Here is a 15,114-nt window from a genome sequence, read left to right on the forward strand (position 1 = left end):
TGTAACGCTCGCTACAAGTGGAAAACTCTACACCTGATTCATCAGATGGGTTGCAGTCAAAACACAGTCAAAACTTTGTTTCATACACAAAGTTATAAAAAGTGTTGAATGAAATTACCTTCAGGCTATGCATATAGATGTCTGTAAAAAATGAATTTCATGTTTAGACTTGGGTCTCATCCCCAAGATATCTCATTGTATATATGCAAATATTCCAATAAAAAAAAAACCCACCAAAAAAAAATCCAACACCTGAAACACTTCTGGTCCCAAGCATTTTAGACAAAAGATACTCAATACATACTGCATTCTGCTTTATCATCCCTTTTTCATATACTAGCTGGAATATTTCAATAAATAGAAACTTTCAGAGAAAGAGTTCATTATAAGAAACACAGGATAAATGCTTGATAACTTAAATTTTATTTAACAGTTTTTGAAATACTGAGTTGGCTCACTAACATCCACCAATGTTCCAATTATGATAAGTAACATTTTGTCTTGCTTTTGTTTTGGAAATCATTAAGCATAATTTAAACATATTAGTGGTGTTTCAATATATTGCCATTATTATCCTTATTGATGCTCATATTGTCCCATCGCTGAACATTGGGATCTGCTTAAAGTTGGTTCCTGGATCTCTTCCCATGATCCTAACAGTGTTTAGTAGCCTCCTTGTAACTGGTATGACAAAATGGTGCAGACTCATCTTGTCGATTTCCTGATTGTGACCTGACATCACCATTTCTCCAGGGACTCCTGGTTCCTTTTGGTGGAAAATGGTTTTGGGAGAACATATTTGGGACATTAGGGGTGGGGTGCTCATTGTTTCTGGGTTCGTCATCATTTCTAGGCCTTTTCAGTGGACAGAGAATACATAGGCACACATCTACACATTCATATTGATGCTTATAATTCAAATTGGTATCACAGGGTTTTGAGTTAAATAACAGATTTAAAATCTGAATATTTCAAACCTCAGAAAAATCCTGATTAGAAGCTCCCCTCCATTCTTTAGTTCAACAGTTGCTGATTCATTACTATGGACCAAATACTTTACCAGTTATTAGGGATATAAGGGCAAATAAAAAAGAAGCCTTGTCTTCAAGAAACTCACAGCATGCGAGCAGGCAATTATGTAACATTTATTAGTTGTGATTTCTATGCTTTAACCCATTGATTTTATTCTCATAGAAATACTATAGAATGCATTCATGAATATGATACATACCTTTATTCCCCTTATACCGATTTTCATCTCATTATTTTACCATATATTTTGTAGTCACTTCTATTTTACTATCAGATAAAAAATAAAGATAGGAATAATGTAATGTATATCTTCATATTTTTGTATCGATGTGCCTCAAGTATCATTTTTGAAGCTAATTTTTTTAAAAAAATATTTCAAACATTCACAAATACATGAATATCAAAGTATCACTTCTTAGACTGATTAATTATCAATATTTCTTCAAATTTTTCCAAGAAATGGAAAAGGAGTGGATCTGTATACAGCTCCAAATCTCATTCCCCTCCTCTTTAGAAAGTCACTTTTATAACTAAAGTTGAGGTTTATCTTTCCAGTCCATACATCCATAAATAACATATACCATGGCTTTGTTTGCTTTTAAATGCTGGTATTATAGCAGGATTATAGCCGTGTGTGTATCTTCCCTCTTCACTATCATTGTCTTTCACAGGCATACTATGTTGTCTTCTCCACCCCAAAATAAAACAGGAAAAAAAGATATAAAGATCTTATTGACCTAACTGACCTCATAGCCAGAGGAAGATTGTTGAATGCATGACTGCAAAGCCAGTTTTTCTTCCTCACAAGGACCAGATTAAAATAAGCTAAGACAATAAAAAGAGAAATTTGAGAAGTAACAAAAGGGAAGACAAAAAAAGAGGGGGAGGATGGGGGGGAGTCTCTGGAGGGGACAGCAGGAACACAGAGGAAAGGGCTGTCTCCAAATGTGGATCTGCTGCAGGCTCACTACGTCTGTATAATCCACCATTCAAGTGTCCTGAAAACTTGGGAAGACATTTATAGGTAAATAAATGTGGATGGTTTATATGGGCATAGAAACATGAGAGAAGAATTTGGCTGCCTGACCACGGAAGTATTGAGAAGAACTGCATATGTAAATTTACCAATGAAAGGCAATGCAACGAACTCAAAGCTGCTGTTTGCGTCAAATTCTTTTTATCTTCTGTAAAATTTTTGCCTTCTTTGCTTAACTTTCGATTTAATATTTATCCATACTGCCATGTATGAAACTCTACTGTATTCATTTTCATTGCTGTAGAGTATTCTGTGAATATACCATATTACCCAAACAACTGAAACAATGCTTCAATGAACATCCTGTTACAATCTCACTCTGCACATATAAAGTTCCTCTAGAGTAACAGAACTAGAACTGCAAGGGTATAGCATAAGCACATCTCCAATCTTATCAGATATTGCTTCACTGCTCTTCAAAGCCATCATATCAAGGAGTCTGGGCATGCTTTAAAAATCTTTTTAATTATTCAGGCTTCTTTTCTTTGAGTTGTCTGTTAATATTCTTTGTCCAGTTTTATTATTTATTTGTCTTTTTCTTATTGGTTTGCAGGAGTTCTTAATAAATTCTGAATACTAATTTTGTATTGGTTACTGGGCTGTAATTATCTTTTCCCAATTTGTGACTTGACTAATCAAATTGTAAACAATGGCATATTTTGTAGTGTTTTCAATTTTCATGTAGTTTTCATGTAGTTTTTCAATTTTCATGTAGTTTCATGTATCTACTTCTTTGTGAACTTCTGCTTTTCTTATTATTTAAACCATCTTCTTTATTCCCAATGCCATATGTATAAACACTCTCGTATTTTCTTTTGTAAGAGTTAAAGATTTCTACATTTAATAAGACTCATCTTTGATATGCTGAGAGTAGAGCTATTTTTCCTTGTAGGTGACCAGGCACATCAGTGTCACATATTGATAGTCCATCTTTTCCCCATTTATTTTCTACCCCCTCATATGTCAAGTTTCCATATGTGTAAAGTGTCACCCCTACTCTTTTCAACTGATCCATTTATTAATGAGTGAATCAATACAATAGTGTCTTAATTATGAAATTTTATAAATTAAGACTGGGTAGGGCCAGCTACCCACTTGTTCTTTGGACATTGTCTTAGTTATTCCTTGTCTTTTGCTCTTCCACATGACTTTTAGAGTCAGCTTGTCAAATTCTATCAAAGCCTCATTGAAATTTTGATTGAAATCATACTGAATTAATAATTACGTTTTTGTTAAGAATTGTCATCTTTAGGATATTGAGTCTTCCCAAGCAAGAACATGATACAGCTTTTCATTTCATTCTTTTATGTCCTTCATTAATATTTTTTACTTTTCTGTATGAAAGTTTTGTACCAGTTATACTGGAATTTTTTCTACGCCCCTAATAGAGAGAGATCCTATTTGTATTGTTTTGAAGTTTGTATAGTTTGAGAGGCCTTCCTTAAGAAAAATAAATTTTCCACTTTCCCCTCTCCCTGGGGAGGCTATGCAAGTAAAACACCCTAAAACTAAGCTTCATTAGCTTCACAGTAGATATGCCCCTACACCCTTTCATTTTCTTTGTAAATTCACCATAGTGAATGAAATCTTTGGAAACTCCTAAGTTTTAAAAATACCAGTGAGTTTCACATGTTGACATTGTTCCCAGAAAATTGGCTATTTTATTAATTCCAAAGGGTTGCCAATAGCATCTCTTGGGTTTTCAATGAAGACAATCAAATTATCTGTGGGTAAGGACAATGTTGTCTCTTCTTTCCTATGTCCTATGTTTGTATCAAACATGACAAAGCACCAAATGTCTTTTAAAGTGCTATAAAACACAATGCCAACGAAAGTAAATAACTTGAAAAGATCTGAGGCCTGCACATTCCAACAGAAAACATAATAGTAAGCCCACTTCAATAAAATTTCCCCATACACACACATATATGTATACATGTGACATTTTCTAGGCATGATTTACTCTGACCTTACAAGTATTTAGTCTTCATAAAGATTCATGGATGCTTGGAACTCTTAATCATACTTAATACCAATTCTTATCCCCTAACACTTTCCTATCAACAAAAGTAAATTTGTACTTCACATTACTGCAAATTATTCACTAAAGATGAATGGTTTCTATTAGGAATGTAAAAAGCTACTCTGATTTTTTATTAAACTTATAAATTATTTTTCAAAAACTGAAAGTAGCTCTTGACAATAGCAAATGTATTTTGTTTGTAACTTGGTGTGTTTTCAAAATTAACTACAGCATTCTAAGTAATCAAAATAGAACCTGTTTTCCCAGAAGGGGATAGTTGATAAATGAAAGCAGAAATCCTAAAAGTTCTTAATCCTGTATGAACAGTAATTTTTACCTGAAGATACTGAGTATATAACTTCTGCATTATTTCCTTCATCAGGATCCTTTGCAAACACAGTTGTGACCAACATTTTTACTGGCTGACCTTCCAGAACCTGCCATTAAAACAAACAGCTTACAAATGAGTTAACAAAAGTTTAAAAAGAAATATCAATGGACCTTTAAATGAATGAATACATTATACATTTTAACATTTTAAACTATCTTAAATCCACATATAATTCAAACGCATACCATGTAAAAATTATATGGGTGTAAGTCCATGAAAAGAATCCTCCTTACAAATTAAATCTTTTATTCAATTATAATGAATTATCCGAGGCATCTGAACTAATTCTGACCAAAAGAAAAAGAAATTGGACTTACTAAACAATCTTAGATTTTTGGTGTATTTTAAGATTTCTAGCATATTCTCATTCATCACCTCTTAGGACATTTTTTGAAAGGTAGTTGCTACAGCTTAAAATATGCTTAAAATAAGTATGAACCTTTAATTCAGAAAACAAAACTCATACAGGACATATCTATTATCAGGAGCTGTCCTGGAATATTGAAATGCACATGTGAAGTTCAACTACATGTTTAGAGTCCAACTGCCCAGTTAAGCCACAGGACATTTTAATAATATGATTATAAAGCATAATGATAATACAGTAATATTTTGCTTTGTTAGAATTTTTCTTTAAAGCTGAACTCAGAAGATCAGTTTAAAGTTGTGAGTTCCTCAATACTTTCATTGAGTTGTTCAATATGTATATTTGAGCACAATTTGAATGTCTAATTCAATTGTTCTAGAACAGTAGCTTCTAAACTTTTCATTATTATAACCCATCTACTAAAAAAATTATTAGTAGGTCCAAACATATTTATTAATTATGTGAATGAACTGAGATTCTAATTTATTATGTATATTATAAAACATACAAAAAGACAGAAATGAAAAAGATGAGATAATATAAATATAATTGCAAGCTTGTGCATGTGAGCAAAAGGATCATCTTTTACTATCTCTGGATGTCCACCTACCCACTTTAGAGCTACACGTTGTTCCTCTACCCTTAAGTAACTATCTTAGAGACATGTATCAATTGCCCTTAAGAAGCTCTGCACAAAGAGATGCATGCAAACTACTGGAAAAACAAGCCACGTCTGAGCATTATCCTGAAGCACCATTCAGTTTGTATACAAAGGGCTGAACTACACTTATTAATAGAAAGCAACTAGAGGTACAATGCCAAAGAGCACATAGATTCATTTACCTTCTTAAAAGTTTTTTTTTTTTTTTAAATGTGCACAATATCTAGGTCTTCTAAAAAAAGTACGCTCTGCCACACCAAGAATGATGTGATACATTCACATGTTTTACCACAAGATGGTGCTCAAAACAAATGACTTAAGATATTACAACTTCATCGCAAGGTTACTTCACAAACCTTCACGTGTAACTCCTTTCCAGGCAGACACTGGGGGAAGAAGGGCCTGTTATCATTGATGTCAGTAACTAAGACATAAACCGCCATAGTGGCATTTCGTGGTGGGGAGCCGCGGTCTGTCACTAGCACAGTCATCTGATGGTGCCCCCGGTGCTCACGATCCAGTGCCACCCAATTGATCAACTCTCCTGCAGGGCACAGAGCAGAACAAGACACAGACACTGTGTACCAGGCACACCGTGGCCAGAACAATTTCCAGAAGGAAAACCAAATACAAAGCTTCGAGCGAACATGCGACTTCTAAGACCATCTACATAGTAGTTTGGCTCTATGGTACTGTTGAAAAAATTTTCTCAAGTTGCTCCTGAAAATGTCACTTTATATTTGTTATGCTTTGTATTTCAAATTATCATCCATCAATCATCTGAACTAATAAAAAATGAATTCATAAAAACGATAAAACTCTGTGGGAACTTAGTAATGATTGAGAAAATTTAAAACTGCTGCTTATCTCTCTTTATGCTGCTATACAGGATGATGGAAAGCACGTTAGCTCTGACACAAGTTCTGGATTTGGGCCCCAGTTTCCCCACCTCAGACATGGAATGGCCCCTCCGAGCCTGGGACTACTGTCAGGAAGAAATGTAATCACACATTTAAAAATATCGTGCAAGCTATACATGATTACACAAATGGCAGCTGTTATCACTACTTTAACATAAGGGCTACACATCTTTCTGAAAACTGAATCATATTCCTTAGGCAATGGTTTGTGTTTTATGTACACAGGTATTTATTTTTTATCTCACAAAATAGACATGTAGCAATGGATACTGACTTCCTAAAAACTCTTAATGCTTTAGAAGCTTTATTTCAAATATTTCTGCCTAGAGCTACACTACCTTTGGTAACTTTCCTCATGTGTCAGTCATGCAGACCCAGGCATAACATTTAACTGCCTCTCCCTATTGCCAGGGACCGTGGGAAGACAAGCACTTGGTCCAATAGCCTGTCTCCTGTTAGAGAGCTCTGCCAAGAATTGGTTTTCTCATCATTTATGAAAAAAACAATGTACCTGTGAGAACGTGAGCATGAAGCAGCTACCGACAAACATTTCTATGGCTAAAAACTTTTTTCATCTTAATACAAATAAAATAGCATTGCATAAAAAGAAAGTGGAAACAAGAAACAAAAATGACAATTCTCATTTAGGTAAGTTGCTGAATTGGTAAGCAGTGTTTATGATAACTGTTTACTGTTAATATATAAACTATATTTATAGTGTTTACTCTGAGGTTTTAATATAAGTCATATACACAATTGCATTTTTTAAATTCCAAACTGTAATTCTCCTCTGAAGACCTTAATTCTGAATGGCAAACAGATTTTTATTCATAAAGCAAATCTGATGGATAAGCAGCAGCCTTGGAGGTCCAGGATGTAAAAGACTGCAGCTCCGGCTGCAGCAGGGGATGGGCGACACCAGGGTACGGTTCCACAGGAGCTCAACTCCTGGTCACTTGGAAGACTGCCCAGAGAACTGGATGAAAAGGGGGTGTGTCTCCTAGGCTCTGAAGGTCACCCTCCACCCTGCCTTGCACCCTGCTGTCCTTGGGAGGAGGAACAGTTTACAAGCACATATTCTTCCAAGCCCCTTCATACTCTTTAGCTCTTTCCCCCTCAAAGCATGGCACAGGGCATGTCAGGAATTGTCTCCTGTATTCATGGTAAGGAAACAGCTCTGAGCTTAAGCTACTTGCTTAAAGCCATGCAATGAAATGAGGAATGGACACCTGGTCTTATAGGGGAGGGAAGATCAAGGGGGAATCAACTGTAGTTTGCTTATTTTTAAAGAAATAAACAAGTGAAATAGAAGACCTTGAAAACTAGCCATATGGAAGTAAAGTGCAAGCAGGGTCAATCCTGTATACCTGTATGGTTTTGCCCTGTCAGAAGGAGTCCCAGCTTAGGGAGTGAATGAGAGTGGAAAGGCAGCTTGCAACCTTCTTGGCAAGTCATGTGCCCTGTGAAAACCTCCATCTGCTGAGAAAGGTCACCTTCTCCTAATTCACAGAACAGAGGCTTGAGAACAAAGGCTTGAAGTTCATCAGAACTGAATGTAAAGTCTGTCCCACGAAAGGCACGGCACCATCTGCCCAGGTTATGACATAGATGGTGTCTGCTGGACCCGCACGAAGAGGGGGCTTCCTCTCATCTTACCAGCTGTATGACTTTGGCTGTGCTACTTGAGCTATCCGAGTCTCAGTTTCCTGGCTATGTATTTGCAGTATAAATATATTTCATTGTAAGGATTAAATAAACTCCCTGTAAACTTACACAACATACATTTTAAAATATAGTGACTTTTAATCTTTAATTTCTTAATTCAGACTTCAAAAATTTCATGGTGATTATTCCCCTTTTTCCTCTGGTTCCCCTGTCAGAATGAGAATAAAGATATACATTCTGAGAGTGATTTTGAAATCTTAACCAATGAATTCATTTCTAGCTTTACATTGATGATATTTATATTTCACAAAATACATCTTGACATTTTTAAAATGTCTACAAATGGAAAAGGATGGTTGCTGAAAAAATTAGCCTTTACACAAGGATATATTCAATCCAGTTCTGACTACACCTCTAGTTCAGAAAAAAAACCATATATTGGCAAGATGTGGATGTGATGCAAGGAAAGTATGAATTACTATGGGAGAAACTCTGTTCAATTTTTACTCCATTTTTAAGATCTCACAATACAGTAATCGAATACTGTATTTATTAAAAACCGTATTTCAATTGCATGTATGCACTAATGCTACACCTAACGATTTGAGTTTTCTCAATCTTGATTTTATTTAATTTTTTTTTTGTATTTTTACTTAAAGACCAGTGTGATAGTACTCAATCCTCATTTTAAAGGAATAGGTGGAAACTATGAAGTGCTACCTGTATTAGGATTCATCTTGAAGAATGTTCCATCAGACAAAAGGAAATATAATAGCTGTCCATTCCTTCCATAGTCCATGTCAATAGCTGTAATTTTGCCTATTACACCTTGGGGAACAGGGCTCTCTTCGACTTTCAGAAACAACACATCATGCAAGAAGGTGGGGGAATTGTCATTCTCATCCCGGACATGAACAGTGACTGTAGTGCTCACATTTTGCAACAATCTGTCCTCGGGGATCCAAGCAAACACTCTAAAATTATATGTTTGGGTGGATTCATAGTCAAGCTGTCGCCGCAAATAAATCCAGCCCGTGTAAGGGCGGATTCCAAACACAGCAGAGTCTACGCTGGGTTCCAGCGAGTACCTAAGCGGCGAGGCTGCACGCTGGGGGCCAAGTGGGTGCGCCTGTGTTTGCAGTATTTGTGTCGTGGGTGAGAGAGACTCACTGACTTCCACTTGATAGACCAAATGTTCGAAAGTCCAGGATGGGCTGTGTTCGCGTTTCTCGATAACGACTGTCAGCACCAGCAGGGCTGCCCGAGGAGGCACGCCTTGGTCCTCGGCCCTGAGAATCAGCGTGAGCTCCCGGTGCTCGCCCGCGCCCAGGCTGCCATTGAGGAACAGCACCCCCAGGGCTCTGTCGATGGCAAAGACGCCCGGCTGCGGGCTGGCGATGGAGTACCGGAGGAGTCCGTTCCGCCCACTGTCTCTGTCTTCCGCACGTGCGAGGTACAAGGCTGTGCCAGGCGGCGTGGTCTGCGATATTCTAATCTCATCCGAGGTGCTGAGGAACGCTGGGTGGTTGTCATTGACATCCAGGACAGTTATATTGACCTCTGTGCTGCTGCAGGCTGGGGCGCTGCCGAGCTGCGCCTGCACGGTGAGCGCAACCACGGGCTGCGTCTCATGATCCAGGGGCTTCCGGGTGCGAATAGTGCCCAGCCACGGGTGAATGGAGAACTTTCCACCGAGATCACCAGAAGAAATCCTGTAAAAGATGGGCTCTGAGGAGTCTGAAAAAGAGAGAGGGGGCAACCACTGTATGTCAAAAGGGTGGACCCACTGGAAACTTAGAAATTGAAATATTAATAGAGTCATCCGCTGCCTAATGACACTCCAATGATGGACCACATATATTATGATGGTTCCGTAAGATTCTGACACCGTATTTTATTGTACCTTTTCTATGTTCACATACATAAATCCTTACCTTTGGGGTACAACTGCCTACAGTATTAAATGCAGTAATATGCTGTGCAGGTTCGTAACCTAGGAGCAATCGATTATAGCATTTAGCCTAGGTGTCTGGTAGGCCACACCATCTGAGTACACTCTGTGACGTCTGCACACTGACAAAATTTTCTAATGTGGCATTTCTCAAAACATTTCCCATCGTTAAGGACGCATGATTGTATATTCTCCATCTACGGAGACTACCGTGCAATGTCTTACTTCCTCTGCTCTCTCCAAAGCCTGCTGAAAAGTGGACACGTGGTTTTAAGAATTTTTTGGTGTATGAAAAGAATGTCCAAAGGGCAAAGAGCAAGGCACAGGTTTCATATCTTCCTTCATCCTTCTTACATTAGTTAAAAGGGAAAGATATTCAGAAAATAATTCAGATACCTTTTTTTTATGTATTTGAGGAAGTCAAGTTAAATTTATGTTGATGTTTTTCTGTTATATCTACCTATGAAGGGCAAATACTCTCCATAGAGATTGTATAGTATTTCAACTTAGGTATGTTTTATGTTTACATTTGCTACCAGTTTGAATGATTTAAAAAATCTTGCTAGTCCAAATAGTACTTGAGCAAATAGCCGTGTGTGACTTTTTCACACTTGTAGAGGAACTTCTGTAGGATAAATTCCTAGAAATGAATTACCTCTCCAAAGAGCTTCTCCTCCTCCTGGTCCCCTCCTGTTCCTTCCTAAGTTGAAATACTATACAACTGTCTTTTAGGGAGACAGAATGACGTCCAGTTATCTGGAAAGTTGTTCAGTATATACTAAGTGGGGAAAGAAGCTCTACAACAACAAATACAGAAGGATGTATTTTTGTCAAAAACTTGTAAATTGTGTGTGAGTATGTGTGTGTGTTTTGGTGAGTGGGTTATAGGAGACATATACTTTGTATATTATAATCTGTATTGTTTTAAACATTCTTTTACAAATGCCTATTATTTTTGTGATCAGAAAAAACAATTGTGGGATGGATAGAAACAATGTTGGAAGAACAAAGAGCAAGCCACAGGTTGTGTTATCTCCCTTGTTTTGACTTGCATGGAAAGAAGAAAAAGATTATTCAAGATTGTACTGCCTAGGAAAAAACAAGAAATGTTCCAATAATGGAATTCCATGCAGCATAAGAAATAAGTACTTACTCAGGGGCTCTCTTGCTTTCACTGTTCCAATGGGACTATCTTCAGGCACATCTTCATAAACTAAGAAAGTGTACTCAGGCCTTTCAAATTCAGCAGGTGCCAGAGTTGTCTGGAAAATGTGTATGGTGACTTCAGCATTAATAACAGCTGTGAGCCCACCACCGTCTTGAGCAGAAACCATCAACGAAAGTGTGGTAGATTCCAAATGACTAAGAGGTGATGTTAAGTAAATAATCCCTGGGTAGGGAAAAGAAAACACTGGTAAACAGATAACATGCAATAAACACCGATGAGCAATAGGAACACCTGGTCTGTTAAGTGTATTGTGATGTTTTATTTATATGTTAACTGGGCCACAGGATGTCCAGACATTTGATCAAACACTATTTTGAGTGTGTGTGAGGGTGTTTTTGGATGAGATTAACATTTAAATCTGTAGACTGAATAAAGCAGATCATCCTCCCTAATGTGGGTGGACCTCGCCCAATCCATTGAAGGCCTGGATAGAACAAAAAGGCTGACCAAGAGAGAATGACTCCTGCTCTCAAGCTGGGGCATTGGTTCTTCTCCAGCCTTCAGACTCAGAAGCATTGGCTCTTCCTAGGTCTCAAGGCTGCTGGTCTTCAGTCTCAAACTATACGATTGGCTCTCCTGGTTCTCAGGTCTTTGGACCGAGACTGAAGCGACACTGACAGCTCTCCTGGATCAGCTTGATGGATCTACTCACCCTGCAGATCTTGGGACTTGCCAGCCTTCATAATCTCACGAGTCAACTCCTTGTGATCAATCTCCTCATACATACACACACACACACACACACACACACAGAACACATACACATACAGAACACATTGGTTCTGTTCTCTGGAGATGAACTGATACATGTATTTGCCAACCAAAGAACTTGAGCATATTTGCAAAGCAATGCCCAAATTATATTAGGTAAGCAATATTTTCCTAGAGCTAAAACATTAGACATTTTAGAAGTATATAAAGGCACTAGAAAAATGTAAATTGTGTTGTCGTTTTAAGGCCTTACCATATCACCAGCCCAAGATGACAGAAGAACAGATTATATCCCATAGTCCAGTGTATTCTAATGCAGGCTAGCGTGGGGTTGCAGGGTGATTACAACCTGCTCAAGTGTCAGAACCCAAGTCTACAGGATGAAACTAAAATTTTATCTTATGAGGTGTTTGACGTTTACCCTGAACTAGACTGTGTAGGGTAGCTCTCTTTTTCAACTGACTCCACTCCATCTTTGTTGGTGAGAAGAAATAATACAATAGCTGTGTACAACAAAACTTCAGCAAATGTAAAGACAATGGGGACAAGAGTGGCAACTTAGGCTTATGTATGTAGAGTATGTGAGAGAAGGTATTTATGGCTAAGTTGGGAAGAGATTTGGTAATACTGACAAATTGAATTATTTAATATTATTAATACTACCACTTAGTATACTAGTTTAAAAACCTGAAAACAGACCTAATACAATCAACTTACGAAATGAACTTGTTAGTTTTATTTAATGAGACAAATGTATGCAAACTTATTAAAAGAATTTGCAAACAAATGGCTGGCCTTTATGGAATTCATCATGTACAACTGGCCATAACAATTAGTGAAATGAATGAATATTGCAGTCTTTGCCAGTTTAGGAGAAGTTGGCAAAAACATCAGGGATATCAGTTTCTGGGCATTAAAAGGTGACATCCATTTGATTTCTTCCTTTTTTGTATAAAAATCTGCCCTCTTGCAACTTCAATTTCTTGTTTCTATTTCTATTAGGAATTTAATAAAATATTCTTATTTACTGAAATCAAATATCTTGCTTGGCCTGCTCTAAACATCCTCATTTTCCTTTTTTCTCCAGCTTTATTGAGGTATAGTTGACCAATAAAATTACATATGTTTAAGGGGTACAATTTTGACAATTTGTGATATATATGTATACATACATACATATATAACCATTTTCTTTAATTATTCCTTACCTAATATGATTTTAAGTCATTTCTCTCACAGTTCTTTCTCCTAAACATGGTCCAAGTTGATCATCTCAATTTTGACACCCAAAGTGAACAAACTTTGCTTCCAGATACAATTTTACTGTTACAAAGCAGAGTATAAACACTCTTTATTAGAATACTATAAAATACTAATGTAACCAACTATTACTACACCAGCTTTTAGTAGCCATATTCACATTTGGTTTCAGACTGATTTGATGGTCCATCAAAGCACTCAGTACTTATCACAAAAATTTCCAAGTCAGATCTTTCCCATCTGTTACTGGTGCAGTTTTTAAAAAAATATTGCTTTAGTATTAAAGTCTCTGACTGATTGAAAAATAAAACTTGAGTATACGCAAATGTGTACAGAAGAAAAGAAAAAGTCTCTCTACCGCAACCATCCCCACTCGCCAGGTATATATTCTTCCAGAGCTACTGCTAAATTCCAATTTCAGAGACTTTTTATTTTTTATTTTTTTTAATTAACAAAAAATTTTTTTTTTGAGACGGAGTCTCGCTCTGTCACCCAGGCTGGAGTGCAGTGGCTGGATCTCAGCTCACTGCAAGCTCCGCCTCTCGGGTTTACGCCATTCTCCTGCCTCAGCCTCCGGAGTAGCTGGGACTACAGGCGCCCGCCACCTCGCCCGGCTAGTTTTTTGTATTTCTTAATAAAGACGGGGTTTCACCGTGTTAGCCAGGATGGTCTCGATCTCCTGACCTCGTGATCCGCCCGTCTCGGCCTCCCAAAGTGCTGGGATTACAGGCTTGAGCCACCGCGCCCGGCCTCAGAGACGTTTTAAAAGATTTTATGTTGACCCCTGATAATTATGACAATGAAAAATTTAATGTCTGCCTCAACACAACCTGGTCTTCCTGCATCCCGACTGGCTCCTTCTGAACTATTTTTATATTTGTGTTAGACTAGTTGTCTTGAAATTCAAATCTAGGCACGTCGATGACTCCCCAAGTTTTCAGGGTAAACCTCAAATCCCTTATCTTAACATACCAAGCCATTCACAATGGCCCCTCTCCCTCTCTGTAACCCCATCTCATAGCTCTCTGTGTCATAGCTCTCTGTACAGTAACTTTTGCTCTAGGCAAAGTGAACAATTTGTAATTTCCAGAAAAGACCTTGCTGTCTTCCACCTGGATTGCTGCATCCTCTTCCCAGAACAACTTCTTCATCTTCTTTGACGTAACAATTTCTAGTCGTATTTTATTTTATTATTATTATTATTATTACTGAGATGAAGTCTTACTGTGTCGCCCAGGTTAGAGTACAGTGGCATGATCTCGGCTCACTGCGACCTCCGCCTCCTGGGTTCAAGTGATTCTCCTGCCTCAGCCTCCTCAGTAGCTGGGATTACAGGCGCACACCACCATGCCTGGCTAATTTTTGTATTTTTAGTAGAGACAGGGTTTCACCATGTTGGCCAGCCTGGTCTCGAACTCCTGACCTCGTGATTTGCCCGCCTCGGCCTCCCAAAGGATTACAGGTGTGAGCCACTGCGCTTGGCCTCTAGTCATATTTTAAAACACAGTTCAAGTTTCATCTGGTACAGCTGGCCTTCTTTTTCTCTCCACTTAGCTGTAGCTACCACTGTTCTATGACCCCACAGCAGCCTGGGTACATGTGCCTATTATGAACTTAACATGTCTTACTTAATTACCAGTTTTTAATATTTTATATCAGTCCCTCATTTACTCATTAGTTTACTCAATAATTTATAAATAAAATTAAAAGACATTTTGAAAATATATAAACGACAATTTACTATACATAAGGAGAAGAGAGTTCTGTAAACAAAATGGAAAATAACTGAAAGTTAGATTAGGAGTGGGTAAGGACAGGTAGTTTAGATAAGAAATAATAAAATGTTAATAAATACAGTACTGCTCAAAA

At 37.6% G+C, this 15,114-nt stretch overlaps 1 protein-coding gene across 1 annotated transcript in view; it reads right to left on the bottom strand.

Moving 5' to 3' along the window:
- The window catches only part of DCHS2 (dachsous cadherin-related 2), a 272,591-nt gene that overhangs the window by 104,170 nt on the left and 153,307 nt on the right, over window positions 1–15,114 (bottom strand). The window contains 6 exon segments of the mRNA XM_073017685.1: window positions 4,429–4,528; window positions 5,867–6,054; window positions 7,924–8,010; window positions 8,013–8,081; window positions 8,816–9,832; window positions 11,200–11,436. Of these exon segments, the coding sequence (XP_072873786.1) occupies window positions 4,429–4,528; window positions 5,867–6,054; window positions 7,924–8,010; window positions 8,013–8,081; window positions 8,816–9,832; window positions 11,200–11,436 (1,698 nt within the window).

The sequence above is a fragment of the Chlorocebus sabaeus genome, chromosome 7 (genome assembly GCF_047675955.1).
Source record: "Chlorocebus sabaeus isolate Y175 chromosome 7, mChlSab1.0.hap1, whole genome shotgun sequence".
NCBI lineage: Eukaryota > Metazoa > Chordata > Mammalia > Primates > Cercopithecidae > Chlorocebus > Chlorocebus sabaeus.